The following is a 27,382-nucleotide window of genomic DNA, read 5'->3' on the forward strand; positions in this document are numbered from 1 at the left end:
TGTCGTTGATCTACTAGCCTCTGGTGTCTGAGAATCGCCAACGAGTTTTTACAACAGTGTTGTCAAATATCTATTCCGAAGCTGTGGGGGGAGCTCTAGAGAGAAACCTGTGAGCAAAAAGCGAGAATACAGCGAAGAAATCCCGAAACTACTGAGCCCTGCTTTAAATTCAAAGTTGTTATATAATTTTAAAAAATCAACAAAAATCAGTGATACTGGCCTTCATTCATAAAAAGATGCCATTAAACAAGTAAAATATACTGTCTTTATGTTGTCTCTCATACATTGGAGATTAACTGTGAAATGAATTCATTATAAAATGTATAAAAAACTTAAGTGTTTTTAATTGCTATTAATCACAGAAAAAAATGTGTGATTAATCTAGTTATTTTTTTTAATCGATTGACAGCACTATAGCCCTTGGAACATTAACAATTAAAGACTGTTTTTGTTGTACTCTCCTGCATTGTGCACTCAATACTGGCATGGTTCGTGACAAGCCATATGAAAATAAATTTTGATTTGGTTAAATGTGTAAATGTGTTGTTAATCCATGGTCATAGTTGAATTGTAGCAGTCTCAAGTCGTACACTTTTTTTACCACTCGCAGCCACATAGAAAACACTCCTGAGGTAAATGAAATAGGCTTATATAAAAAAATTACAAAAGCCTCAGCTGCCTTCTAACCACTTTTAATTACATGCCCTTTTCACAGAGGCCCTTTTATGGTTGTGAGGGAGGGGCTTTTTCTACAGCAAGGGACAAAGTGCTTAGGCAACAGACTGTGGAACTAGTTTAGCTAGTGTACAGTTTTTCCCCATGTGAACGAGAGAAAGCTTTTAGGGTTGCCGTAGGATTCCAGTAGTAGGTACGTGATTTTATTTTTAATATAGTTTGATTATTATGGAGAAGTGTTTTTATCAGAGTTTTACTATTGTTTTAATATTAATACTATTGTAGAATTTCAAACACATTTCAAGTGCTTAGCTGGTAAATCACAGTTTGTGCATGTCATGCAGTTTATGGTAATTTGTGTTATTTACAATTTTGGTAAGTGTTGGGTCACTACACAATTGTTCAATGTAAAATCCAGGTTCTGAAGCTAAATAAATAAATAAAGTTTATGTCTGTATTTAAACTTATCACATTCAACAAAACTGTTGTCCAAAGTCCAAGTGAACATGGGTGTTGCTTCATAGTAAAAAAAAAAAAATGGTACAAGTTTGTACATGCTTCTTTTCAGCCCCTTTGGCAGCACATGGAGTCAAAAGACCAACACTGAAGTACAGCTTTAAGAATAGCAGAGATTCCAAAACATTTTTTTCTCAGTTGAATCCCTTAACCTAAAACATTTTAAGTAAATATTTCAGTAATTTAACAACACATTTGAATGTTCACAGTTCTCTAATGTCAGTTAAAGGTCACATTACATGATGCAGATAAACAAATAAAATACATGCAATCCTTTTTAAATTGACCTTACAATCTTGGTTTTATCAGTGGTGTAAAGTTTTTAAGTAAATTTAACTATTTACTGTACTTAAGTATCTTGTTTGATACTTTGTAGTTTTACTGAGTGTCAAAGAAATATTTTTACTCTCTACTTGACTACATTATTGAATAAGTATATCTTTACTCCCATATATTTGTAATGCCTATTCTCCTTACATGTTGCATGGCACATAACTTTTTCTGCAGCCGTTTATTTCTGCTACAAAATAAGCAACAGTGCCATCTAGGGCATTGAATGTACTATATCTTTTAACCATAGACTGTAAAAAAAATATGGACATTGTGTCCGAGACGTCATTTTTGAAGCCTCACTCCCAGATAAACGAAAAAGAGCAAAAAGGCGGGATTAGCTGAGGTGACATGACGGCTAACAGACAGCAGACAAACGGCTAGTAGTGACAGCAGCGGCAATCCACCTGTCACTCAAGTGGCCACGCCCTTAATTATGCAGAACTTTAAGGCTTCATATAATTTAAACGGATGAGTTATAAAAAAATTCACCACCAAAATTTACTCACAGTTGTCATGAAGGGCAAAATTAGCTATATAGACCAAATCACTTTTTGCACCAGGCTGTAAACAAAACAATTTTCTGCTGTAAAGTTGACTCTCTTTTGCATCCAGACTCTAGCGGCCAGTCGATGAATTGCAGTTTAAGTCACTTCCGTGTTGGTTTCAAGAGAGAGACAGGCAGGTTGCCGCTTGGTTTTAACCCTAACTTGTCAAGAAGTCCTCGCTGCAGCCTGTAGCGCGATGACGTACTTGATATCAAATACGTAGTTGACATTTTAACACGCATGCTCTGTAGTAGGTTTCGAGTACGTCATGAAAGTTTAAAACCACATACGCACAATTACCTATTACATTATACAAAAAAACAAAAAATGACATTAAAATGAAAGAAAAGATGGGCTCACATGACTAATAATGCCTCAGTCAAGTCAAATAACCTAAATGTTTATTCATTTGCTTTTCACACCATCGTCTAAAACACTCGAAACAATAACGGAGATACTATGTTTAACTGCACTCAATTTCAAAATATTTAGAAGGAAAAAATCTGCCTAGATAGAGATTGAGCGCTCTCTGGATAACGGCACATTGCTATTTTTCATGCAAAGTGTAATTTAGGCTAATTAATATATTTTGTTATCAACTAATAATAATTATTTGTAGAGCATTCAATGCTATATGCATATTCAATGTCTTTAGTTACTAGAACGCTGATCTATCTCTAGGGATTTCATTTGCATAAAAAAATATGATTTTTAGGGGCCAAGCACCGAAGGTGCGGAGGCACCTATTGAAATCGTTGGCGTTTTTATTCTTCTTCTTCTTTCTTCTTCCGCTCTGGGAGTCTATGGCAGCCCATAGAACCACTTGCGGGAAAGTTTTGACATTTGGCACACAGATAGAGGATAGTCTGACATGTCACCATAGCAAATTTGGAGTCTCTAACTCAATCCCTTTAGTGCCACCAACTGTCCAAAGTTTCACTCATGTTTATGCTAATAACTGTTGAACCGTATGGGCTAGAAACAAAATTATCCTAATAAAATGATTCCTCAGCTCAAGACGATTTAATTGCACCCTATGACTGAGAGAACTCTACTTTTTCAAACTCCTCCTAGGCCGTTGCTCCGATTGCATGAAAATTGAACCAGATTATCTTCAGACCATGTCAACAAAAAGTTATGGAATTCATGCTGATTCGTCAAACTGTTCTGGAATACTGCGCAAACTAATTTTACGTAGCGCTTCCAAAAACAGACGTAAGGCTGTATCTCCGCAACGTTTTATCCTATTCAGACCAAACTTGGTACATGTTCTGGTACTTGGTACTTGAGGTTTCAGCCTGCGTTTCGGCGCAGCACCGCCTACTGGTCCGGAGATACGAAATTTTTTATTTATTTATTATTCTATTTTTTGTCATAACTTCTGAACAATTTGTACAAAAATCATATAAGCGGTCTCATTAGATTTGGGGCATCATGCCGAGTCAAATGATATCCAATTTTTCCATATCGGCCATTTTGGGTGTTGGCCATTTTGAATTTTGCACTAAAATGCTGTATTTTGTGAACGCATGAACGTATCGTTACAAAACTTGGTATGGGTCATCAGTACGATGCCCTGAAGGAGCATGGGAAGTGTTGAACCAGCCCCACCTAGCGGTAAAATAAAAATTTCAAATGATTATAACTCTGGGTGTGGTTGACTGATTTTCACGGGAGTCATCTCATTAGGTTCCTGAATCCTTGCTGAGTCAAATGATACCAAACATGCTAGGTTCCGCCTTCCGGTTTGTCTAGCGTTGTTATTTAGCGCTTAAAAAAACATTTGCCAATATCTTCGAAACCGTTATAAGCCAATATCTGACAAAACCACCGTCAGAAGTTTGAAAACATAGGTCGCTGGCCATATGTTAATGCCCAAATGTCAAAATATTAATAGTAAGTGGCATAAAAATGCAAACAAGGTCAGTGGCCAGTTGCATAAACATAGCCATAATGTTAGTGTAATGTTCTAGTATGACCTCCTAGCAGTTAGTCAGGGGCAGTCAGTCTTAGTTTATCTATGTTTTTATGTAACTTATATAAAAAAGCTATGAACCATCTTAAAGAAAATAAATTGATGTCTAACTTGTAGAGGTTTATGCAACCGGCCCCAGGTGTGGGTCATTTTTTGTGTGTTTATACATATAAATGTCTATAAAGCGAAATGAGATAGTTTCACCAAATTTGACACATGTATGGGCTCACTTTGAGGACACTCTGAGGATTGTGCCTCTTGTTGGCGCTATAACAGAGCAAAACATGAAATTGGCATTGACTTCAATACAGTATTGTGATATAAAATGTTATACATTATGAACGCATTAGCGAATCATTACGAAACTAGGTATGAGTCATCGGCACCATGCCTTGAAAGTACTTAAATAGTTTTGGGGCAGCACCACCTTGTGGTAAAACATTTATTACAATATTTCCAAAAATGCTAATAGCTTTTGAATAAATTTGCCTATTGCAATGACACTGGTCTTAATAGATTCCTTGGGTTATGCCAAAAACATAGATATCAATTTTGCCATAGTCAGCCAAACTTCCTGTCCGCCATCTTTATTTTCTTTAAAACCTACTTTTTCGAACTTCTCCTAGACCCCGTTTGTCCGATTTTCACCAACATCAAATCGTATCATCTCCAGACTGTGCTGACTAAAAGTTATGGATTTCGTGACAATAGCCACCTATTGGTCGAAAGTGATAATCCATTAAATCATATTTTTAGTTAATGTATATGTTTTTTCAGCCATTTTGTCTAAATTCATCTTTAAATGTCTTTAATTGCTCCTTGCTGCAGTTGGTCTGACATTCCCAGCCATGTTGGCATGTCTTATTGTCTTCTTTGCGCTTGGCCCCGATAATGGCTGCTTGCTATATTTTTTTCATTGTATTCATATTACCTGACAGTTTGTGAATTTGTTGGACTTCCATTCATTCCATTCCTTTTTGATTCATTCATGAATGAAAAAATGCCACATTGCTTTTATAGAACAATGAAACAAATAACACAGAAGACTATTTATAAGACAGACTATGAGTAGAAAAAAAATAAGACAAAAGTTATGGATATTTTCCAAATTAAATTAATTAGGTTATGCTATTCAAAACACTATATGCCTTCGTTGCTTTAAGTTTAAATACGTTAAAGCTATGATTTAAAATCACAGAATAATTTGTCTAACGAAACACAACCATTTTGATCTATTTATTCTATCTTTAACTCTGCATTAGTTTACATTACATTAAATACAAGATTAATGCATGTGTGTTAAAAACATCCCATTCCGTGCATGTGTCGGACAGGAACTACGTATTTGATTAAACACGTATGTCATCACGCTTGTCATGATTCCAATCTTGTGTTCCCCTTGTCTTGTGTGGACATTTTGTTGTTTCTTGTCTTGTGCCATGTTTTGTAGTTCTTTGTAGTTTTTCATGTTGATTAGTCTCCCCAGGTGTATCTTGTTTCCTCATTACCTTACGCTTGTTTGCCCCTGTGTATCCTTGTGTTTCACTTGTTACTTTGTCAGTTGTTGAACATGTAATGGTTGCTTCGGATTGTGATCCTTGTGGTTTTGTTCATTTGTTCCTTGAGGTCTGTTATCTGTTTAATGTGTTACTTTATTAAAAACCCTGTGTTTAGATCTGTGCATCAGCCTGCTTTCTCAGCATGTTACAGCACAGGCTGCAGCGAGGACCAGCAGCCCAGTGCAAGAAGGCGTTGACTTTATTACATTATTTATCTGTTATATTGTTGTTTTTGGGTTTACTTATGCCCTTTTAGAGCACTTGGGCTTAACTGAGACTTGAGTGTCTGAGTGTCTAGGGGTTTAAGAGTCTGTTGTGTCGACCTTGATTTATTGCAATTTTGAGGTGTTCAGGTTTTATGTTTATTTTAGTCAAATCAACCAGTATTTACCAGTATAAAGCTCATTCAAAAACTACAGAAGTTAAAATAATTAAAAAACTACCCTGAATTTCACCGGGAGCCAGTATAGAGATGCGAAGACCGGGGAAATGTGATGCTTCTTTCTTGACCCCGTGAACAGGAAAACTTTACACCTCTGGGTTTTATTTTCCCTTTCAGCTGACATGACATAACAGATACATTATCATGTTTTATATCGCACATTATCTCTGTGCAAAACCGTTTTGTTTTCTCCTGTCTCAATGGCATGCAGTGAGGCTCAGATGGGAACGCGTTTCATGGTTGTGTACGTCCTACACGAGGTTGTGAGAGAAAAGAGGTGGGTTTGAAATCAGTCTAAAATAAAGCACATTCACACTGCTACTATTGTTTATGCATTATGCTACAATAAAAGCACACTGGATTTACATAGGCAATGTCTTTTAGCCATATTACCCATGTAAACAGCTAGTGTGCCAAACAGCTTTTACATTTACAGGCGCATTTATCAAAAGCAACTTACAAATGAGGAGAACAATAGTCAAGTCAAGTCAAGTCAAGTTTATTTATATAGCGCTTTTCACAACATAGGTTGTATCAAAGCAGCTTCACAGTAATAAATTAAAACAATACATCAATGTTTGTTTCTAATGGAACGTCCATGTTTGGTAATGCTGATCAATAGTATCGTTGATTGATTAGTTAAATTAAATATCCAAAAATCCCCAACTGAGCAAGCCAAAGGCAACAGTGGCAATAGGAGCAATCAAACCAACAATAGGGAAAATATTTAAGTGCTGTGACTAGTCTCAGTTAGTCTAGCAAAGTACATATTGCAAGTTTTTTGTTTTAGAATTGAAAATGTTAGTATTAGTGGGTCAAGTGTTGATAAAAAAAGATGCGTATTCAGCAGTTTCTTGAAAATGACCAAAGACTCAGCAGCTCGGGTTGAGTTAGGCAGGTCATTCAGCAGGGAACAGTCAAAATGTCTGTGAAAGTGATTTTGTGCTTCATTGGGATGGTACCACAAGCACCGCTCACTTGCAGAACGTAAGCTTATGGAGGAAACTGGCCTCTTGAGTCACTGTGCCCCCTTACTTTTTACTAATTATTTATTTATTTAAATATTAGTAACATATTTTAGGCCCACCTGGAAGCAATGCACATGTATACAAGATTATGAACTTCTGTATTTAAAATGTAAAATTGTCCTTCCATGCGCTAATAACAACAACTAGCCACGTGGCAACTGTTTAGCATCATCAGACAAACCAAAATAACTCCAGGCTAATTGGTTTATTTTATTATGCAGGTTTAAGCAATTGCTTTTCGCTGTCCTTTAAAATACATGTTAATATCATTGTTTTTAAACCATAGTGGTTTTACATCAAAAACCATTCATATGTTGGTCATATGAACTGAGCCATGTTTCTCTGGTGCACATATGGTAGGCTTGCAGAGTGGAAAATTCAGTCCTGTTTACATTCTCGAACAAAAGGGTGTGATCATTGTTTCAGCTGCTCTCCATTATTCAATATGTCCACCCTTTGTGATGTGGTGAATGAGTGCTGTGCTAATATTTGACCATTTTTCAAACCAATCATTTACCACAACAGGTGTTACATGTATGCTTTTCGGTCATAACATGGCTGCCGACCTGCCTTTATTTTAGGTGATATGTTTTCAGCAATGTATTTGTGTAGTACACTACCATTACTCTAGGGATGGGCAAATGAAGCCTCATGAAGCACTGAGGCTTTCCCCTGAATGTTTAGGGAAACGATTCGAAGCATCAAGAGTGTCAAAAACAGCGCCATCTTGTGGCAGGTCAAATTTATAGCAGCCATGTTTATGAGAGGCTGAGTGTGCAGCGCCATTGTTTTATCCATTTAAACACAAATAAAAGCCAGACAACGCTAAATGTTACGTTTTCTGATAATATAATTCACATATTAAAGTGTGACAATAAATTAAATGTAACAATTATATTAATACTAATTATAAAAAAAAAACAATAGAGTTGCTTGATGCAAGTAAATGTTGGTCTAATTATTTTATGGTTTCTATGCTGTTTATCTGTCAGAATATATGATCATGTAACATAGGCTATAGGCTTGTCATTCATTAACTGTAAACAAGCATCTTTAGAGACAATTCATATTCTCAAAATTCAGGCCCGGTTTCACAGACAAGGCTTAAGGCCCGTTCACACCAAGGACGATAACTATAAAGATAACGGTAAAGATATAATTCTAAAAATCGTTCTCCATATTAAAGAATAACAGAGTTCACACCACAGCTATAAAGATAAAGATATGAGGAACGATATCGTTGGGATCACTTTCAGAACGATTTTTTTCCAGCTGTCGAACGAGAAAACACTGACAGCCAATCAGAATCCATTCTAATTTAAAGGTCTCGCGCATTTAAAATGGATCTGGATCATCCGGGCGCGCGCGTGCTTAGAATAAAAAGACCGTTATCGGTCGTTGGTGTGGACGCATATATAGTTATCTTTATCGTTATCTTTATAGTTATCGTGCTTGGTGTGAACAGGCCTTTAAGCCAGGATTAGGTTAGGCCCGAGGTCATGGTGCAAAGGACCCTAGGTTGATTTTACTCCGAACCATCCCTTTAAGCTTTTCTCAAACTGTCGACTTATAACATGTATGCTGATCCAGGTGTAAATCAACAGTTTGAGAAAAGCTTAAATGCATTTGTGTGTGTAATCCATCTCTCCACCTCGATGGCACATCAAAGTAAATAAAGAGTCTTTTAAAGACCCAAGTATGTGTTCATTTTCTTATACAAAGGGGCTAACAAGGGGAACAACAGAGGGCAGCTCTGTGATAGTTGTTGTGAACTTTTGCAGCATGTTTGTGTATTTGGTTGTGTTCTGAACTTTGTATTTGGTTGTGTTGTGAACTTTTGCAGCATGTTTGTGTATTTGGTTGTGTTGTGAACCTTTGCAGCGCGTTTCTGTATTTGGTTGTGTTGTGAACTTTTGCAGCATGTTTGTGTATTTGGTTGTGTTGTGAACTTTTGCAGCATGTTTGTGTATTTGGTTGTGTTGTGAACTTTTGCAGAGCGTTTGTGTATTTCGTTGCATTGTGAGTATTTGTAGCACATGTGTTGTCAAACTGATGAAGGGTTTTTCTTAAAGGAGAACTCCGGTCAATTTTAACATTGAGCTCTTTTTTTGTACATTTGGAGTGCTGTCAATACAGAGAACAACGACAAAAATCGGTGTTGCCTACCGATAAAAATGATATTTATTTAGCCAGCGCTCATACCTGTATTTACATCCTGTTTTCGGTCGAAGTCCATAGTAATCGATTGTCGAGTTCACACGCATGATCATAGGTACTAAACCAATGCGCGTGAACTCGACAATCGATTACTATGGACTTCGACCGAAAACAGGATGTAAATACAGGTATGAGCGTTGGCTAAATAAATATCATTTTTATTCATATCTTTCACATCTACTGCAGTCAGATTCACTGTGTTCACTCCGAAGGAATCACTCACATGACCTGGGCACTTGTAATGACACATCAAGGATGTTAAAGGGATAGTTCACTTTGAAAATACATTTTGGTATGTTTTAGCTTACCTCAAGGGCATCCAAGATGTAGGTGTCTTTTTTTCCGCAGTAGTTTCAATTTTGATATTTTTAGGTCAAACCGTTCTTGTCTGTCAGTCATATCATGCAGGTCTGTGGTCACTGTCTCAAAGAGCATGCACAGAGTCCAAATTAAAACAATTCCCCATCGTCCAAATTAAACAATTCCCCATCGTAAGTACACATTGATGGCCTAAGACACGAAACGAGCGGTTCGTGTGAGAAAACGAACAGTATTTATATCGTTGTTATCTCTTGAAAACAGCACACAATGCACACAGTTTCGTTCCAATGAACTGCAGTAGCCAAGGCGACATCTATGTATATATCTATACCCGCCCGCGCCGTCAGATCATTTGGACGTGTGCTGTTTTCAAGAGATAACAACGATATAAATACTGTTCGTTTTCTCACACAAACCGCTCGTTTCGTGTCTTAGGCCATCAATGTGTACTTACGATGGGGAATTGTTTAATTTGGACGATGGGGAATTGTTTTAATTTGGACTTTGTGCATGCTCTTTGAGACAGTGACCACAGACCTGCATGATATGACTGTCAGACAAGAACGGTTTGACCTAAAAATATCAAAATTGAAACTACTGCGGAAACAAAGACACCTACATCTTGGATGCCCTTCAGGTAAGCTAAAACATACCAAAATTTTATTTAAAAGTGAACTATCCCTTTAAGAGGCTAAAAGCAGGTTTAAAACTTGCCCCATTGAAGTCAACAGGGTGCAAATTTTAAAAAGAGGATAACACGGTGTAGGCAACACCGATTTTTGTCGTTGTTCTCTGTATTGACAGCACTCCAAATGAACAAAAAAATGAGCTCAATGTTAAAATTGACCGGAGTTCTCCTTTAATTTGCTGGGGGGTTTTCTATTTGCATGTGTTTTCTTCGATTGCAGCGCGTTGAGCTCTCTCGGCCACCGTACATCTGGCATAATGCAAGTTTAACACAATGGCAGACACGCAAACACTTTATAACTTTATATTTAATAAGTCTTACTGAAAATAGACTATTAAGTAGTTTCTTTCTCTAGACTTTGTTTAGTTTAGGTTAAGTGTAAATCAAACATTTGGATGAAAATGGACCTCCTTCTGTAGAACACTGAACAACTACATCCACTTGCAAATTACGTTTATGAGACTATCCTTACTTTTATTTATTTATTTTTGGTTAGGTTCAGATTTGCAGTTGGTGGATGTTAGAATCTTAAATTAGATTAGGGAGAAGTTTGTAAATTAATTTTGGTTTATTCATTTACTTGCAAAATAACCAATTAAATTGTATCAAAATACCAATGCATATTTACTTTTGAGTTGAAAATAATATATATATTTTTAAGATATCATTCTGCTGTTCACAAAAAACAGTAGTGGCGTTGCACAAGCGAGCGAGGGCGTTGTCATGTCATCAGAAACGGTCATCAGTGAGCAAGCGTTAGTGATGGCCTGGGTGCTTTCGAAACGCTTTCTGAAGCTTTGAAACGTTTGCGAATCATTTGTTTCGAACAAGTGATTCGGAGCGTATCGAACTGTCACGTGATTTCACGTCACGTCCTTTCGTCATAACTGTTTCGAATTTTCAACATTTCGCCTCTTCCATCTGTCAACCCATGAACCAATGATTTTTTACTTGATCTCGGATGAATTTCGAAAATTGTAGACATTCAATGACGCATTTGTATAATAAAAAGGACACGTTGTAGTCTCTTATACTATTGGTCTGAATAAACAAACCATCCATAAAACAAAACTATAAACTATAAAATAATATTTAAAGACTCAAAATATTTAATGGTATTAGATTATTTGTTCTTTGCTTTAACTCGAGTACACCTTCAATAAAACATATGCAGTTCGTTTGTAAAGTTGTTTTAATGCATGTTTGGGCTGAGTTTTCGTTGCATTTACACTGTTCTGACCAGCAGACGTCACCAGCGTGTGGCGTTTCAAGCGCTTCGAAACACTGAATCATTTCCAAAAGCTTTTTACCCGGAAGCAGCAAATGATTCCCGATATTTAGCAAGCGGGAAGGAAGTCGACCGGAAGTTGAAGTCGGCCGGGTGCCGCCATCTTGAGCGGAACTTCACTTGCGTTAGCAATCCCATTGACTTCCATTCATTTTGGCGTCACTTTGACAGCGAATAACTTTACATCTGAGGCGTTTGAAGACTCCATTTGTCCATTTTTTATTTCTAAAGAAACACGACAATGTATAAAATGCTCCATTACCTTGTAGCTTATGTTATGGCCCCGTAGAAGCAGTTTTTGTAAAAGTAGGCTAACGATTGCGTCATAACCAAGCGACTCTTTGTCGCACATTAGAGAGATTACCGTATGGACAGGAGGAGAAGCTCGCTGGCAATCGGGGGGACGTAGAGGCAAAATGACAATATAATTAATCAGAATACCTAGCAAAAGTTGATCCTGCTCCATGCTCATGGACAATTCCTACTCACACTCTCCGTCTCTGCAAGATTCGGAAGGGAATGATTCAGATTTCTCTCGGCACAGCTACTAGAAGACAGACGGGTTGCTCACGTGGTCCGTGTAACGCTTTGCTCGGTTTGAGTCTGCGCGTCAGGAAAGGAAGTGCTAAGAAATCGCTAAAAATGGGCTTCACTTGTCGCTTATGTGATACGCGCATCGAAGCTTCAGTGTCATATGTAACATCACTACCGTCCGTTTCGTTTCGTTTCGTTTCCCCTATATGTCCCCCAGACCTAACAATAGGACAATCAACACGGACAGATAATACGCGAGTCATGTTTGTAAGGTATGTACACATTTATACTGTAGCTAAATATAACGGACATGTTTTCAATTTTCCTATTGTACAGCTTGGTCGGTGTACATTTTCAATATTTAATTTAGAGACATTAGATATGAACAATGAAGGTTCACATGTTACAGTAACTTACACAACACACGATTCTACGAAAAGTTTTGTAACAGTGTTACTTCCGCCTGTGATAGATGAGTGTAGTCTATTAGAACCTTACTTTTTTTTGTTAGAAGCAATTATGTGGAACAAAAACAACTTGTAAGCTGGACATAAGAAAATCTTAGATGGTTTGGTGGCTGTGGTTAGGTTTTAATGCTGTTGTAAATTAATTACATTAAATTAGCAGAAGTACAGATGAGTAGCATCACGAGGAGTCTCGAGGCTAAAACAGGAAACATTATGTCAACACTGTCTCTTAAAGGCCCAGTTCAACCAAAAATAAAAATTCTGTCATCTACTCTCCCTCAAGTTGTTCCAACCCTGTATGAGTTTCATTCCTCTGCTGAAGATATTTTGAAGAATGCTGGTAACCAAACAGCTTCTGGTCTCCATTATCTTCCATAATATTTTTTTCATACTAAAGTCAATGGGTGCCGTCAACAGTTTAGTTACCAACATTCTTTAAAATACATCTGGAATTTAAAGAATAATGTGTTTTTATTATCAGTTATTAATTTTCTGAATATGGCTCAATTTCATAATGCAATTTTGAGAGCATGTGTTACAGTTTTTTACAATCACTTTGCTACTATTTTCAGAACCTTGATGTAATTTTTCAAAACTCTAGACACAAAACTCAAAACGGTTATCACTTGTAACACAGGCTGTCTAATGTTCAAAACATTGCATTGTGCATTCACATCTTTAAAGAAATCTTGCACTTGCACAATCATTGGTTCAAAAAACAAATTTACTGTGAAATACCATTGAACCATAACTATAGATCACCCACACACAAGCAACCGATAGTTTCACTGTGTCATTGTTCGTACAATCATTAAATATTGTAGAACAAAATAGATGATACAGGTTTCATTATGGCACTACATGTACAGTAAATACATCTCTGTAAAAGTACTGCAGTAGTAGAGAGAATACTACAGACACAGTGGAATCATTGAACAAAGTTTGTAATATATTGATGCAAAACACTACAGTAGAACCACAGCATAGGTTTATTTGAATCAAAGCAAAAATAATTAGCTGAAATAGAAAAGAAAAGACAGTACTGTAAAACATCAAATGCAGTGTTCCTCAACTTGCTTGCTTGTACTGTAAGAAACAAAACAGGAGTGATTATCTATACAGTGCAGGACTGTCAATACTGTAAATAGTCTGAAAAGGTGGTACAGTATTTGGGACCATACACTGTCAGAAATAGGGGTACAGTAGGAGTCAATTTCTGTTCCCCAAGGTACAATCTACACTAACGTACCCCATAGGGCTTATTTATTGGACCTCTAGGTACATATATGTAGCTTTTTGAGTGTCAAAAAGCATTAAAAGGTACATATATGTACCGTTTCTTTTAAAGGTTAAGGTACAATATTGTACCCTTGAGGGTACAGCCCCAGTGACAAGCCATTGTACCCCTAAATTTACAATTATGTACTTTATTTTCTGAGAGTGTAGACACAGTGTCTGATGAAGCATTATGATAAAATATTAGGCTACATCCATGGATATTGTAGTCTAATTGGTTCATGCTCCATGCTAATTGGTGACAATGAATCTCGTTATCTTGAAGCTTTCATGATTTACAGTAAACATGGAAGATTGTTTGTCTGTTTACAACTATGCATTAAGAGTAATGCAACAGTTACTTATCATTTTGAGCAGTTGTATCAGTTGATAGTTAGATCATTGTAAGGAAATGAATAGACACTCATTTGAAATGTAATGTGTGAATTGCCTTTTGAAATAGTAGTACTTTGATGTTAAGTTGTGTCATATTGAACAGATGATTTTTGTTGAATGAACAAATGATCTAAGTTGTATGTGTATTGTATCCAAGCAATTGAGAAAAGGGTTAGAGTTTTGAAAAATGTGCATTTTGATCATTGGTTGTGAGTTTTGTGTGTAGAGTTGTGAAAAATGACATCAAGGTTCTGAAAATAGTAACAAAGTGATTGTAAAAAACTGTAATACAGAGATGCTAGGCTCGTTTGAGATGAGCAAAATCTGCACAGAATCGATCACCAGTGATCACGGCGAGATGCATGCCGGTTGCTCTGATCTCATGCTGACAGTTGCTCTTCACCGACTGCGCTGATCTAAAGCACGATGGGAAACGACACAGCTTAAAGGAACACTCTGCCGCTTTTTGAAATTGGGCTTATTCACCGTCTTTCCTACATTTAGATAGGTGGGTAAATGCATTTTTGTCTCAGTGCATGCATTGTTTTAGTTTGACAGGGTCGACGCTAGCTTAGCTTAGCATAATGAATGGAATCCTTTGTTGCCAGCTAGCATGTCATGAATAAAAGTGATAAAAAAAAAAATGAATTACTTCTTTTAGCCTGCGTATTCACAACGAGTACAAATAGCAATGCAGATTAAGACTAGACGATTTCCTAGGCAGAGATTGACTTGGGACTATATTAGGGCTACTTGGGCACAGAGATATCCCACAACACCTGAAATCCCCCAACTTCCGTCAACATACCGGCGTGAATAGTAGCCGTCTGTTTTTCCTGCAGTAGATAGTGAATGGCGATGAACATGGCGGTGAACATACCTCTACGTACCAGAGTTTTCAGAAGAGGAGCTGCGTGCTCTGGAAATAGAACGACAGGAGGAGGAGGTTGCGATCGCTCAACAGCCTGAGGACGTGAGGATGAGAGCCAACACGAACTGGTGGTGAGTGTGATATCTCTGCGCCCAAGTAGCAGTGCTTCGCCTGTGCTTCACCCTAATATAGTCCCAAGTCAATATCTGCCTAGGAAATCGCCTAGTCTTAATCTGCATCGCTATTTGTACTCGTTGTGAATACGCAGGCCACAAGAAGTAATTCGTTTTTTAAATTTTTTATCACTTTTACTCATGACATGCTAGCTGGCTACAAAGGAGTCCATTCATTATGCTAAGCTAAGTTAGCGGTGGCGCTGCCAAACTAAAAACAATGCATGCACTGAGACAAAAATGTGTTTGCCCACCTATCTAAATGTAGGAAAGACGGTGAATAAACCCTATTTCAAAAAATGGTGGAGTGTTCCTTTAAAGATTATAAGATTATATCTTAAAGATTCACTTTCCTGATAATTTACTCACCCCCATGTCATCCAAGGTGTTTTTCTTTCTTCATTTGAAAAGAAATTAAGGTTTTTGAGGAAAACATTCCTCCATATAGTGGACTTCAACGAGGACAAACGGGTTAAAGGTCCAAATTGCAGCTTCAAAGGCTCTGCGTGATCCCAGCCGAGGAATAAGGGTCTTATCTAGACAAACCATCGGCCATTTTCTAAAAAAAAATTATAAAAATGTATATACTTTTAACCACAAATGCTTGCATTATGTAGGCTAATCACGTTGAAAGGTCACGCATGACGTAGGTCGAAGGTTGGGTAGGCTGAAAAACTCCGAAATCTTTGTTTTTCCTTTTTTTTTTTGTTCAGGCTGTTTGACTTAGTCTTTGCACGTTTAGCGCAATTTGAAGCTGCACTGAAACTGCAATTTGGACCTTTAATCCGTTGATAACTGTTGAAGTCCACTATATGAAGAAATCCTGGAATGTTTTCCTCAAAAACCTTACTTTCTTTTTGACTGAAGAAAGTAAGACATGAGCATCTTTGATGACATGGGGGTGAGTATTTTAATTCTGAAGTGAATTAATCCTTTAATGCTCATTGTTTAAATAACCGAGATGTATTGTTCTCTTACTGTAAGTCTTTTATTTTAAAACTCTGATATCATGTACATTGTACTATATTAGGGCTGCACGATAATGGTTAAACTGATAATCACGATTATATTTCATGAGCGGGTCTTTTCCGCTCGGTATGTGCGTCGCGCTCTGTGCTCCGCGCGCGCGCGTGTGTGTGTCGGCGCGCTCTGTCGTTAACGGCCCAGCAGCGGCGCGCTCTCCGTTCCGTGTGTGTGTGTGTGTGTGTGTGTGTGTCGGCGGCTCTGTCGTTAACGGCCCAAAGGCTTCAATCATGTACCAAGCACTGGAAAAGTAAAGTCCACTCAAGTAACGTGAAATTTCTCTGTAGACTTCTGTTTGCTGAGCTGGTGCATGCTGAGCAACAATGGTAAAATGACCTGCTCTGATCACATGCTCTGGTAATAATAGCTTTGTAGGACTATATTTTGTTTTAATAATTAATAAAATAATAATAATATAATCTGTTAAATTGATTATGTTGATTGATTATTGAAAAATAATAATATATTGATATATTGATGTTTAATATTTTAATATCGGGCTATTTTCTGTTCCCTTTTTTCCTGTGTTGTTTAATTAGGTGATTCTAAGTTTAAATATTGATGATTACAAGCTTGGGGGAAGCGCAATTAATTGCAATTAATTACAGAAATTGTGCAATTAATTAGTTAATTTTTTTTAATCGATTCCCAGCCCTAATATATATATATATATATATATATATATATATATATATATATATATATATATATATATATATATATATATATATAATAATTATTATTATTATTATTATTATTATTATATATTTTTTTTTTTTTTTTTTTTTTAAATATATTATCAAACACACACACACACACTCTCACTCACTCTCTCTCTCTAACCCTCTCTCTCTAACCACAACCATCCAATCAATTCCACATAGACAAAATCAAGTCCCACCCTTCAATTTTGTTGTTTTTTTTTGTTCGTGAAGCCATTTTACTTGGATATATGTAAAATACTACCACAACTTCTTTTTCATGCTGATTTAATCCATTGTTATTCAATTAAAATATGTCTCTCTTACTATGAGACCCCACATATGACATGTCTCTGATGTCATGCTCTCCTCTAGGCATGATGTTTAGTGTCCAGTGCTAAAGTGAATAAAACTAGTTTATCTAAAACAAAAATGTTGCTTTGAGTAGACAAGTTTTGCCTAACAATCATGCCAGACCAGGGGTTAAAGTGGGCCGGAACAGTCCGGAACTGAGTTCTGGCACCTCAGAGATAAATTAATACATAAATAGATTCAAATCAAATCAAATCATTCTCATCAAATTCAATGATTCTCATCATTCATCAAAACATAATATCACCCCCTGACCCCGCCTTCACAAACACGCTACCCAACGTTATGTTCTCAGTCACTGTTCTGACTTGAGTACATCTATGCGGGTTCACGCATGCAGACAAAGTCCTTCCTCCCTCCCCGCTGAACGCCAGCGATTACTAATGCGTGAAATGCACTCACGGTGGTTGAGCGCGGTAAAGTTAGTTTTAGGTTTGATATTCGCCGGACATTTTTTTTCCCTTGCCACTGTTCTATAGGGTCGGCAGTCTTACAAAGATATCAATAGCAGAATTAGTTTAAAACATAAAACATAAATATCAGTTGAGCCTATGTTTACTTTCTTCACTGACACAGACGAAAATTCTTCACTGACACAGACGAAAATTCTTCACTGACACAGATGAAAATGAACTATCAGTCAAAGTTCAGCTTTAGGAGGGGAAGAAATAGGGCAGGATAAAGACTGAGAGAAAAAGAAAGATGAAGATGAGGAGAGCGCAGGTATTGACAAATGACATCTAATGACTAGGTTTTAAAGCTATTTCTTAATTTTTTGGCCATCAAAAGTCCTAAATTGCACACATGTAGGTCAGAGAAATCCAAATTTTCTTGGGGGAGCATGCCCCCGAATCCCCCTAACTACCTCACATTTGAATGCCCGTGTCTGTGGGCTGGTGTGGCTACAGTGCCAGGGCTGAATCTTTGTCCCAGTCCGTCCCTGACAGTTGCTGTTCTAGCCAGAGAAAGTGGATGTTGAAGGTGAAGTAGGCCAATGTCAAATTTCCATAATTGTGATTGATTTATTTCTGTTATAGTTGTCTTCAGACATTTTAGTATGTTAAGTTTGAGTCAGTTTTGGACTTCATTTTTATGTTTAAATTTACATTGTGAAAAACAAGGTTGTGTTCCATATTGTGGTGTTCAGCAATTTTAATATAGTATCGTCATCATATCAGTGTAGATGTAGATGGACTAAAATAAAACCATTAAAATATCAAGTAAAAAGTATTGTAATACTTGGTGCCACAGTGACACTCGTATTGCACACAAAAAGTATTGCTATGTCATGATACTCAATATGTTGTCCCACGGTGAGTCATTTTTCCCTGTTGCACCTACACAAAATTTGAGGGTTCCCCCACCTGCCAAATCCCACTTTAACCACTGTGTCAGATGAATAATAACATTTATTTTAATTATTTTTTTCCTGCAGATACTGGTTCATTTATATATTTCTACATCTGCTAGACAAAGGTTAGTGTTCACAGACCTCAGTTTACAGTATGGGTTTTTCATGTAACAGTGTGTTTATTGTTTGCTTATTAAAGTTGTAACTCTTGTCTCCAGTGTCTCTGCAGGACTCTGTTGAAATCAGTGGTTTTGTTGGAGGCTTTGTCATCTTGCCATGTTCATACAAAGAAGGAAAGCTAAAGACAGAGGAAATGTATGTGTTTTGGAGATACAAACAAGAAAGAAAAGTTTATGATATTGAAAATGGTAGTGCCTTACCAGAAAAACAGGATGCAGTGTTTAAAGATCGAATTAAAGGTTTTCCCTCAGAGTATGCGAATGGAAATTTCTCTCTCAAACTCTCCAATCTGAGTCTCACCGATGCAGGACAGTTCTCCTGCTCTATACCAAAAAAGTTAAAGAAATATGAATTAACGCTGCTAGTCAAAGGTACGTGGAAACAGTTATTACTCACATAGGCAGTTTGAGTCATTTGATAAAAGGATGTAATGTGTAATGCCTCATCAAATATATTTTTAATTTAAGCTTTTATATATATATATATATCCTCCAGCATGTGCATTGTATGCCTGTGTTGCATTTTTAGACAATTACTGTGTCTCAATAGTAATTTTTTTTTTTTTTTTTTGTCTGTCTGTCTGTCTGTCTGTCTAACAGCAATGCCTACTACAGCACCTTCTACAGTGTCTACTCCAAAACCAACAGTGAATACAAGAAGCTCTTCCATGAGAGCACGGCCAGAAGGGATTGTAACTTTCCTGTTGCTGTTTTGGAGTTTTGTTTTTTGCACTATATCAGAGTAGTTTGCTAGACTGCTGTATTGCTGTAGTGCCTTTCTTTAACGTATATATAGAACATATAAATGTTCTGACTGCTGTATGAAACTGTGGCCAAAATGGCTATTGCATATAGATATTTGATATTACTTTTATTTTTATTTATTTGAAGTTCAAACCCATTATACATTATGTAATGAATACTATTAGTAGAACAGGTCATTCTTGGCTTTATTGGTAAGGGTCTTTTACATGGGGAAATGAAGCACACTGAGAGTGCACGCAAGGCCAGTTAAGGTAGTTAGTAGGGACTTAACATATTTGCTAGCTATACACTTTTTGAATTTATGTTGATGTTTTTAGATCATCAGTATAGTGATTATTTTCACAGTCAGTATATAGTTATAGTTTCAAGAATCCGACAGACAAGTTGTGCATAGCACAAAACTCATGATATGTGTTACCATGTTGATAGACATCAATCTTCGTCCAGGTTTTATTTTTTTCTACATTATTTTCTAGTATGTTTGTTTTTGTTATAGCCTGATTAAATAGAAAAAGAACAGCAACATATTTGTAAATATATACACACAGTACATAGCAGTAAAAACATGTACTGTATGTGCACAAGTATTCTTATGATAACTTGCTGGTTATGTCCTTCATTTGCAAGCTGGATTGAATAAAAATGTCTGCTAAATGAAAAAATGTAAATGTATTTTTACAGTTTTCTAATGTATGCAGATTTTTTTTTTCTGGTTTGTAATCATAGAGCTCAGAGCATGCAGTATTATTTGTCTCCACTGTATAAATTATAAAGTGACTGTGCAGTGTTCTGAGGTAATCAATCAGAAGTATTGTTTTAAAATAATTAAAAAAAAAAATGTACCTTATGGATCTTTTTAATCATCAGTTTCCATGGTCAGAGTTGTGGTAGTGGATTGTACACATGCAAGATCGGTTGGCTCAGGGATGACTACGACACCACTGTTTCTCACTGCTATTTTCTGTTATATATTTACTGTCCTATTAATAAAGGCAAAAAAAAAAAAAAAAAAATACTCATTAGTGGTTGATTTTCATACAAATTAGCTTACAGTGTTGAAAATATATCTCACTAGTTTCTGGCTTACAGCCCACTTACTATCAACCCACAGGAATGGACTTCACAGCATCACATGCAGTGAAAATATGTTAAAATATGAGTTCGTAGCCCTCTGATGGATGCCATTAAATCCCAAAGGGGGAAAAAAAGAACATTTTTGATTCACTGCTATAAACAACAATCACACACTGTGTATCCTTATTACTCTGTATTTACTAAATAAAAACGACATGTACAGTAATTCTTAGAATTGTGCAAAGTGTTGTTTAATTAAAATATCCTTGTGAAAGTTGCATCACTATTTGATTTTAAATCAAGTTATGAAACTTTTTTTCAGTTATGTAAACTACAACACATAAATTAATAACCTGGAAAATAAAAGTGTTCCTTAGATCTAATATAACTGAAAAGAATATGTGTTTGCCTGAATAAGAGACAGGTATATAAAGGGATACAGTAGAGGTAGTCTAGTAGTTTAATCACCTATGGTGGATTGGATGTGACATCACACATGATAAAAAATGGCTTTTAAAATGGACACTGCATTCAGATTACCATCTTAAATAGTACACTGAGATAAGATTTGTAGCTCTGGCAGACTTACATTACACATAACTATTACTTACTTCAACTTATGATGTTGATTTGACAAAAATGTAAGAATTATCATGGTCTCAGAGAAACCCATCTCTGACTTCCCCTCTCGTCTGTGTGGTCGAGGTTTTATCTAAAGCTGCTGATGTTTCCGCTCACAGTACGAGATGTTTGAATGATCACAGTATAGCAGATATTATTCATCTGGATCAGACAATGAAGATCATTCAGCTGCAGATCTGTGAGTTTCTCACGTCACATTTGATTGAGTCAGTTTTCTTTTGATTTTATATCTTAATAAATGTGTTTTTCTTTCTCTCATAGATCTGTTCATGTTGTATCAAGCCACAGAGAGTCTAACAAACACACCAGTAACTTTAGGATCTGATGTGATTATAACCTGTGATCTTGATATAGAGGAGATTTACTGGTACAAACAGAAATTACCGGATCCTCCAGTGTTGATCTTACGCACTTACAGTAGTACATTAGAAGGAGGGGACTATGAAAACAGCAGCTTTATACACAAATACTCAGTGAAAACTAACAGTCGTTTGTTCATCAGAAATATCACCATTGATGAATTAGGAGTTTATTATTGTGTGAAAACTAGTGAACCACTAAAATTTAACAACGGCACCAAAATCTACATCAGCGGTGAGTTATTTTATTATTTCATGTCTTTATAAACCACATGATGGATTCCAGATTGAATATACTGTATGAAGATCTAATAATAGTTTTATTGCTCTGTTAAAGACAGAAACTGAATAAAGATTGAACTATAAACCTTTTACAGACTCCGTCCACAGAAATCAGACAGATGACGCTCCACAACACCAGATACCATGGAGAAATATGACCATCGTATTCATCCTGATAAATGTGCTTCTGACCATTGCCGTGATAGGTGACGTGAAAATATCATAGAATTAACTACATGGAGACAAACTCTAAATCAATACACAAATTCAGCCATATATCATATCTGCTCTTTGTTTAAACTGTCAAGTGTCTCAGTGATGTTTATTCACGGTTGTTTCAGGTTTGGTGAAGAGCTGCATTGACGCAACTAGAAGATCTAAAAATACTTCAGATAAACCTCAAAGTACCACTGCAGCTCAAAACACAAATGATCCACAGGTAAGACACTTCTTAAATAAATTATCTTAATTATTTTGAATATATTAGTTTAAATATAACCTGCTCACATTATTGTTGCACTATGCTCTTAGGTTAGTATAGTGATATAATAGTTATCTTTTAGTAGTGGTTAATCTTAAATCCTTTCAACTTCAGATAATGTACATTACATTAACTATATGAAATGTGTTTTAGAAAATTACTTTTAAAAACATAGCACAAATGCTGTCTGGGATACTCAATTCTGATTGGTTAGTTGCAGCATTCTGGTCAAATATATTTATTGTAATTAGTCCTAAACCTTATATTTGATCATTGTGCTAGTTTTATATCTCTCACATCATCCTTCATCTGTTTCTATTGGTCCTTCAGGATGATACAAGACCCCTATGCTTCATTTCGGGGTCCTGATCTCCTTGTTAGGGTTTATTTTCCTATCGGCTGACTGTACATTATGTCTTACACACTTAATAGCCATTCATTTGTATGATCTTCCTCTTCCAGTATGCTGAAGTTGATTTCCCCAAGCGCTCCAGACGAAACCGGCCTTGCCAGGATCAGACCACCTACTCTTTTCTTCAGCCCGTAAAAGCTGTATGAAGTATTCTCTGGAATTATTGTCTCTATACAGACCTATTTATCTATTTTTTTCTTCTTGCCAGTGCCCTGAGATGTTCATGTTTGCAGTAAACCAGAAGGCAATGTGGTTTCTGTGTGTTAGAGCAACTTTTTACAAATGAAAATTTGAGCTACTTTATGTATGTGTATTTGTATGTTAAAGAAATTTGCCATTGAGCTAGAGTGGAAATAACATGAACAACGCTTAATAAATACATATATTTTTATCTTATTTATATATTTTTTGCTTGCATATTAATTGTTCTAAATAATTTACTTCTTGTATTAAAACTGTTAACTTCTGCTCTGTTTCTGTGTGGTCAACATACAGTGTGGTTTCGTGCAAATGAAATGTTCCACTAGTTTGGTCAGTTGATAAACGAAACAAACATTAAACTTTGCAAACATATAGACAGGCGGTTTAAACATTTATCAAGTGAAGACGTGTGGAGCACTTTCTGCCTGAAACAAAACTCTATAAACAGATTTTACTTGAACCTTTTAATTACTCAGTTTCCCATGACTATTTCGAAAAGCTCAGCAAAACCATCAAACCCTTGTGTTTTAGAATCAGGAAGTACAGACTTGACAGCTTTGCTGAAAATGACATTCAATTTATGATATTATTCTTCCTGCAACTTCTGAGCTAAAATATAGTGGGTTGCGATGCAAAAATAGACCATATATTTCAGGTAAACCTGTAAAAACAATGCTGCATTTTCTTAGCAATAGATGCTATTTACACTAACTGAAAACAGAGATAGATCTGCTTTACACAGTGAAAATGGCAGTATTTTCTTTGCACTAAATGTAAATGGTAGTTAGATGCTATTCATACTCATAAAACAATAATAACATATTCAGTGTATATGAATATGTTTAATCACAAATAGATGCTGATTTATTGGGATATTACTTGTAGTTGACATTACCTTCTCTACATCAGGGCTTCCCAACCACGTTCCTGGAGCCGCTAACATGCAAAACCTGCAGTGTTTGGGAAATCCCAGCTCTACGCCTACCACTAACCCGACCCATTAAACACAGTATTCCCACTATTAAATACTCACTAGGCACTTTATTTACACTTTTTGAAAAATGTCTTAATTTTTATTTAAAATAAACACCTCTCTGGGCTGATGTGCGATGGGAAGAGAATGAGTTTGGTAAATGGCGGCTTCAAACTCAGATCGGTTGCATTCATGCGTTTGTCTGACTCAATGACACAATGGAGGGCAGAGTGAGTAAATAGCCTCTGTCAACAAGACAGGCTATTTGCACTTAGTGAAGAAGTAAACCAGTGGAGAAACAAAATGAAAAAATGAAAAATGAAAAATGAAATGAAATGAAATGAAACACTGCACTAATTTACATACAACAGTAAAAAAGACAACAACTGCATAAAACATGCTCTCATTATGCTTTTAGCCGAATGCTCCCTAGAAACTGAGGTATTAAAGATTATATATAACTAGTTCAGGAAATGATCAAATGGAATAGACGACTGCTTGTGTGATCAGAGCAAATTTAACTTTAACTCCCCCTTGATTGTGGTTATTTGTCTGCTAGTAGGCTGGGGGTGACAGTATTAAGACTATCATGTGTTGCTTTTATCATTGAGCCATTGTGCAGCTATGCTAGCATCAGCGCTGACACAAGTAACTTCTTGTTCATAATATTCACATTCTATTGAAAGTTAGATTCAGATTGAACTTGTGTCATGTTAGCTATTAGTAGTAACTTGAAGTAAGATTAGTTGATAACAGTGCTGCTCTTCTCCATATGCAGATTATGCTTTCTGTGTACAGCCGTATCAGACTGGAACGCTCATGTGCACAACAGCTAGGCCTACCCACAACCTAAGCACAAGCTTCCCTCCTCACCTGTCACAGTTATATTCAGTTTAATTGTCTTGTTTAGTTTTAGTCTGACACTTATGGGGTTAGGATTGTTGCATTATTCCAAATAAATAGATTGAGATTCAAATGTGATTTATGTCACAAACACAACTCTGCCTGGCATTTATTTGTGAACCGCTTTCTTGTGCATTTGTAAATCCCCTTACGCATCTGTGGATTTTGAAACACTTCTAGCGTCGACGTGCACAAATAAGTGGACTCCACCCACCGTTTACTCAAGCCAATCAGATAACGGCCACACTGAGCTGACCAATCGTAGCACGTTCTCACTACAACAAACCATGTATGGTTTTAATCAGGGTGTTCTTGCCCTGAAATAACTTTGCTTGTTCATCTGCATTAGCTCAAATAGAAAGTGAAGGCTAAGGCCCATAAAATTGCTACAGTAAAATAGGTTTAAAATTTGCATTTCGTTAGAGTTAGACCAAGACTGTGATTCAAGTCAAGTCAAAATCATCCGTTTTGCCATTTCTTGCATCGTGTTTACCCCGTGCGAGCCTGTCTACACTGGACAGAGCGAATGTGCAAATCATTCGCCTACTTCAGAAGAAGAATGTCAGTGAATCATCGTGTCATCATCCAGTGTAGACAGTATCACGAATTATACATTTTCATAACCGGCACTATAGTCAATAAGGAAGATTATGCAGACACTTTACATCCCCTTACAGAAAAACCACATTCACATGTGATCACGTGACCTCATGTGAACAACGTTTCACCACTTGTGAACGACGTTTCACCACTTGTGAACATAATGGAGCACGTGGCACATGTGGAAAACATGTTACTATAGGTTATAATGTGGAGATCATGTGACATATATTTGCACATGTTGTAATAGGTTTTAACATGTGAATCATGTTACCATGTCACAAATACTGTACATTTTCAGCATCATTGTAATGGGAAGTTCAGATCATTTTACTGACTCGGATCTTTTGAACCTCGTTCATAATTAAAATGTTATATGTCAATGGACAAATCCCTTACTTACGCAATGTTGATGTTTCATTCATCCCTATAAGCTGAGCTATGCAGTCTAGAGCCGGATACAAAAGTGATAATTAAGTGGTAAGTACTGACAAGCACAATTGCAAAATTAACTGCAATAGGTTATGATTGCCCTTATTTAATTAAAAACTGGGTCAATGACCCAACCAAATGTTTCCAGACATATTTTGTTATCTGGTTGAATCTCCAGGTAAGACGGTAGCCGTAGCGGTAACATTAGCCTAACTCAATCAACTTTTGTATATGTTGCATACTGTAACTCCATAAAACCTTGTCACTTATCAATTGTACATATGCTTCACTCCAAACTATTAATCTTTTTGTAAAACGGTGATCAGTAGTACGAAGTTGCCGAGGGACTGTGCTGACAGTTATCCCTAACTCACAGACTGCAGTCTGTATTGAGTGTAGACCTTGAACTACGCGAATTATACGCGATTCGCGATTGGCCTAACAAGCGAGCCTTCAGCTGATAACGCTAATGTGAATGAGACATCCCTTATGAAAAACAACTATAGGAATCTTGTAGTATTTTGGGACAAAATATTATAGTAATCCTATAGGAATACTATAGGAATACTATAGTATTTTGGGACATACTATAGAAGTACTATAGAGGTATTACAGAACATCACAGAAGTATTATACACTACTATAGAAATCTTATAGGATTACTATAGTTGTTTTTCGTAAGGGATGTAGACAAATCTGGCCCACTGCCTAATAGTTTAACAGCCACTACTATATCACACATGGATCTACTCACACAGTAATCTCAAAAATTACAAGTCCCTGGAGGCTCACACCTTTTTTACCAACGGGTTTGTTGGGGTGGTTCTACACCACCAGATGCCAGGACTCTCATGTCTCATGAGATGCGATGTAAAGCCGTCATGGAGGGTAACAGACAAGCCACGTAAGATTGCAGTACAGCAGGACGGGGCCATCCTTACTGGTCACTGCGACTGTATGGCAGGGTATGTGGTTGATTATACTTATACTGATTCTTTATACGTGACACTTATTTATATTAATACTGTAATTTGTTCTACAACAAAGCCATTTCTCTACTTTTTCTGTTTTCAGTCTTGGTGAATCATGCTCTCATGTAGCTGCTGTGCTTTTCAAATTGGAGGCGTGTGTTCGCTTGGGTATTAATAAAGTAGCATGCGCAAGTAAAGTCTGTGAATGGAATCAGGTGTGTGTTAAAAAGATTGAGCCTGCACTTGTTGCAAACACCACTTTTTATATCCAGCGACCAAAAACCACGAAAAGGAGAAAAATAAAACATGCCATCCCCAAAGCCTCTGCTTCACAGCAGCATCAGTTCTTGTCTATGCT

The 27,382-nt window shown here is 36.6% G+C and overlaps 2 protein-coding genes across 6 annotated transcripts in view; both read left to right on the top strand.

Moving 5' to 3' along the window:
• LOC307169343 (uncharacterized protein) overlaps window positions 1–24,414 on the top strand; it is an 83,903-nt gene extending 59,489 nt beyond the window's left edge. The window contains exons 1-5 of one of the 2 annotated variants that reach the window (XM_079889939.1): window positions 21,463–21,588; window positions 21,672–22,004; window positions 22,147–22,257; window positions 22,393–22,490; window positions 22,995–24,414. In XM_079889939.1, the coding sequence (XP_079746065.1) occupies window positions 21,564–21,588; window positions 21,672–22,004; window positions 22,147–22,257; window positions 22,393–22,490; window positions 22,995–23,090 (663 nt within the window). In that variant the 5' untranslated portion in view covers window positions 21,463–21,563 and the 3' untranslated portion in view covers window positions 23,091–24,414. Of the gene's footprint in view, window positions 1–21,462; window positions 21,589–21,671; window positions 22,005–22,146; window positions 22,258–22,392; window positions 22,491–22,994 lie in introns of those variants that run through there. The other variant, XM_079889940.1, reaches the window with a different exon arrangement.
• Window positions 772–20,991, top strand: LOC307169346 (CD276 antigen homolog). 4 transcript variants are annotated; one of them, XM_079889944.1, is made up of 5 exons: window positions 773–868; window positions 6,257–6,322; window positions 18,835–18,875; window positions 18,969–19,301; window positions 19,530–20,831. In XM_079889944.1, the coding sequence occupies exons 2-5, from the start codon at window positions 6,267–6,269 to the stop codon at window positions 19,673–19,675; spliced, it is 576 nt and encodes a 191-aa protein (XP_079746070.1). In that variant the 5' UTR covers window positions 773–868; window positions 6,257–6,266; the 3' UTR covers window positions 19,676–20,831. The 4 variants fall into 4 exon arrangements, 1 of the variants encoding a protein (XP_079746070.1); XR_013823094.1 differs by lacking the exon at window positions 6,257–6,322 and having other exon boundaries at window positions 772–868; window positions 19,530–20,830; XR_013823095.1 differs by lacking the exons at window positions 773–868; window positions 6,257–6,322 and adding an exon at window positions 11,931–12,393 and having other exon boundaries at window positions 19,530–20,991.
• Window positions 24,415–27,382: the final 2,968 nt, after the last annotated feature.

This window comes from Squalius cephalus (assembly GCF_949319135.1).
Source record: "Squalius cephalus genome assembly, chromosome: 13".
Classification (NCBI taxonomy): domain Eukaryota; kingdom Metazoa; phylum Chordata; class Actinopteri; order Cypriniformes; family Leuciscidae; genus Squalius; species Squalius cephalus.

Coding starts and splice junctions, on each gene's coding strand:
- LOC307169346 (XM_079889944.1), top strand. CDS start 6,267: ATGGGAACGCGTTTCATGGTTGTGTACGTCCTACACGAGGTTGTGAGA. Junction 6,323..18,834: donor GAGGTTGTGAGAGAAAAGAG/GTGGGTTTGAAA, acceptor TTTTTCCTGCAG/ATACTGGTTCATTTATATAT. Junction 19,302..19,529: donor ATTAACGCTGCTAGTCAAAG/GTACGTGGAAAC, acceptor TCTGTCTAACAG/CAATGCCTACTACAGCACCT.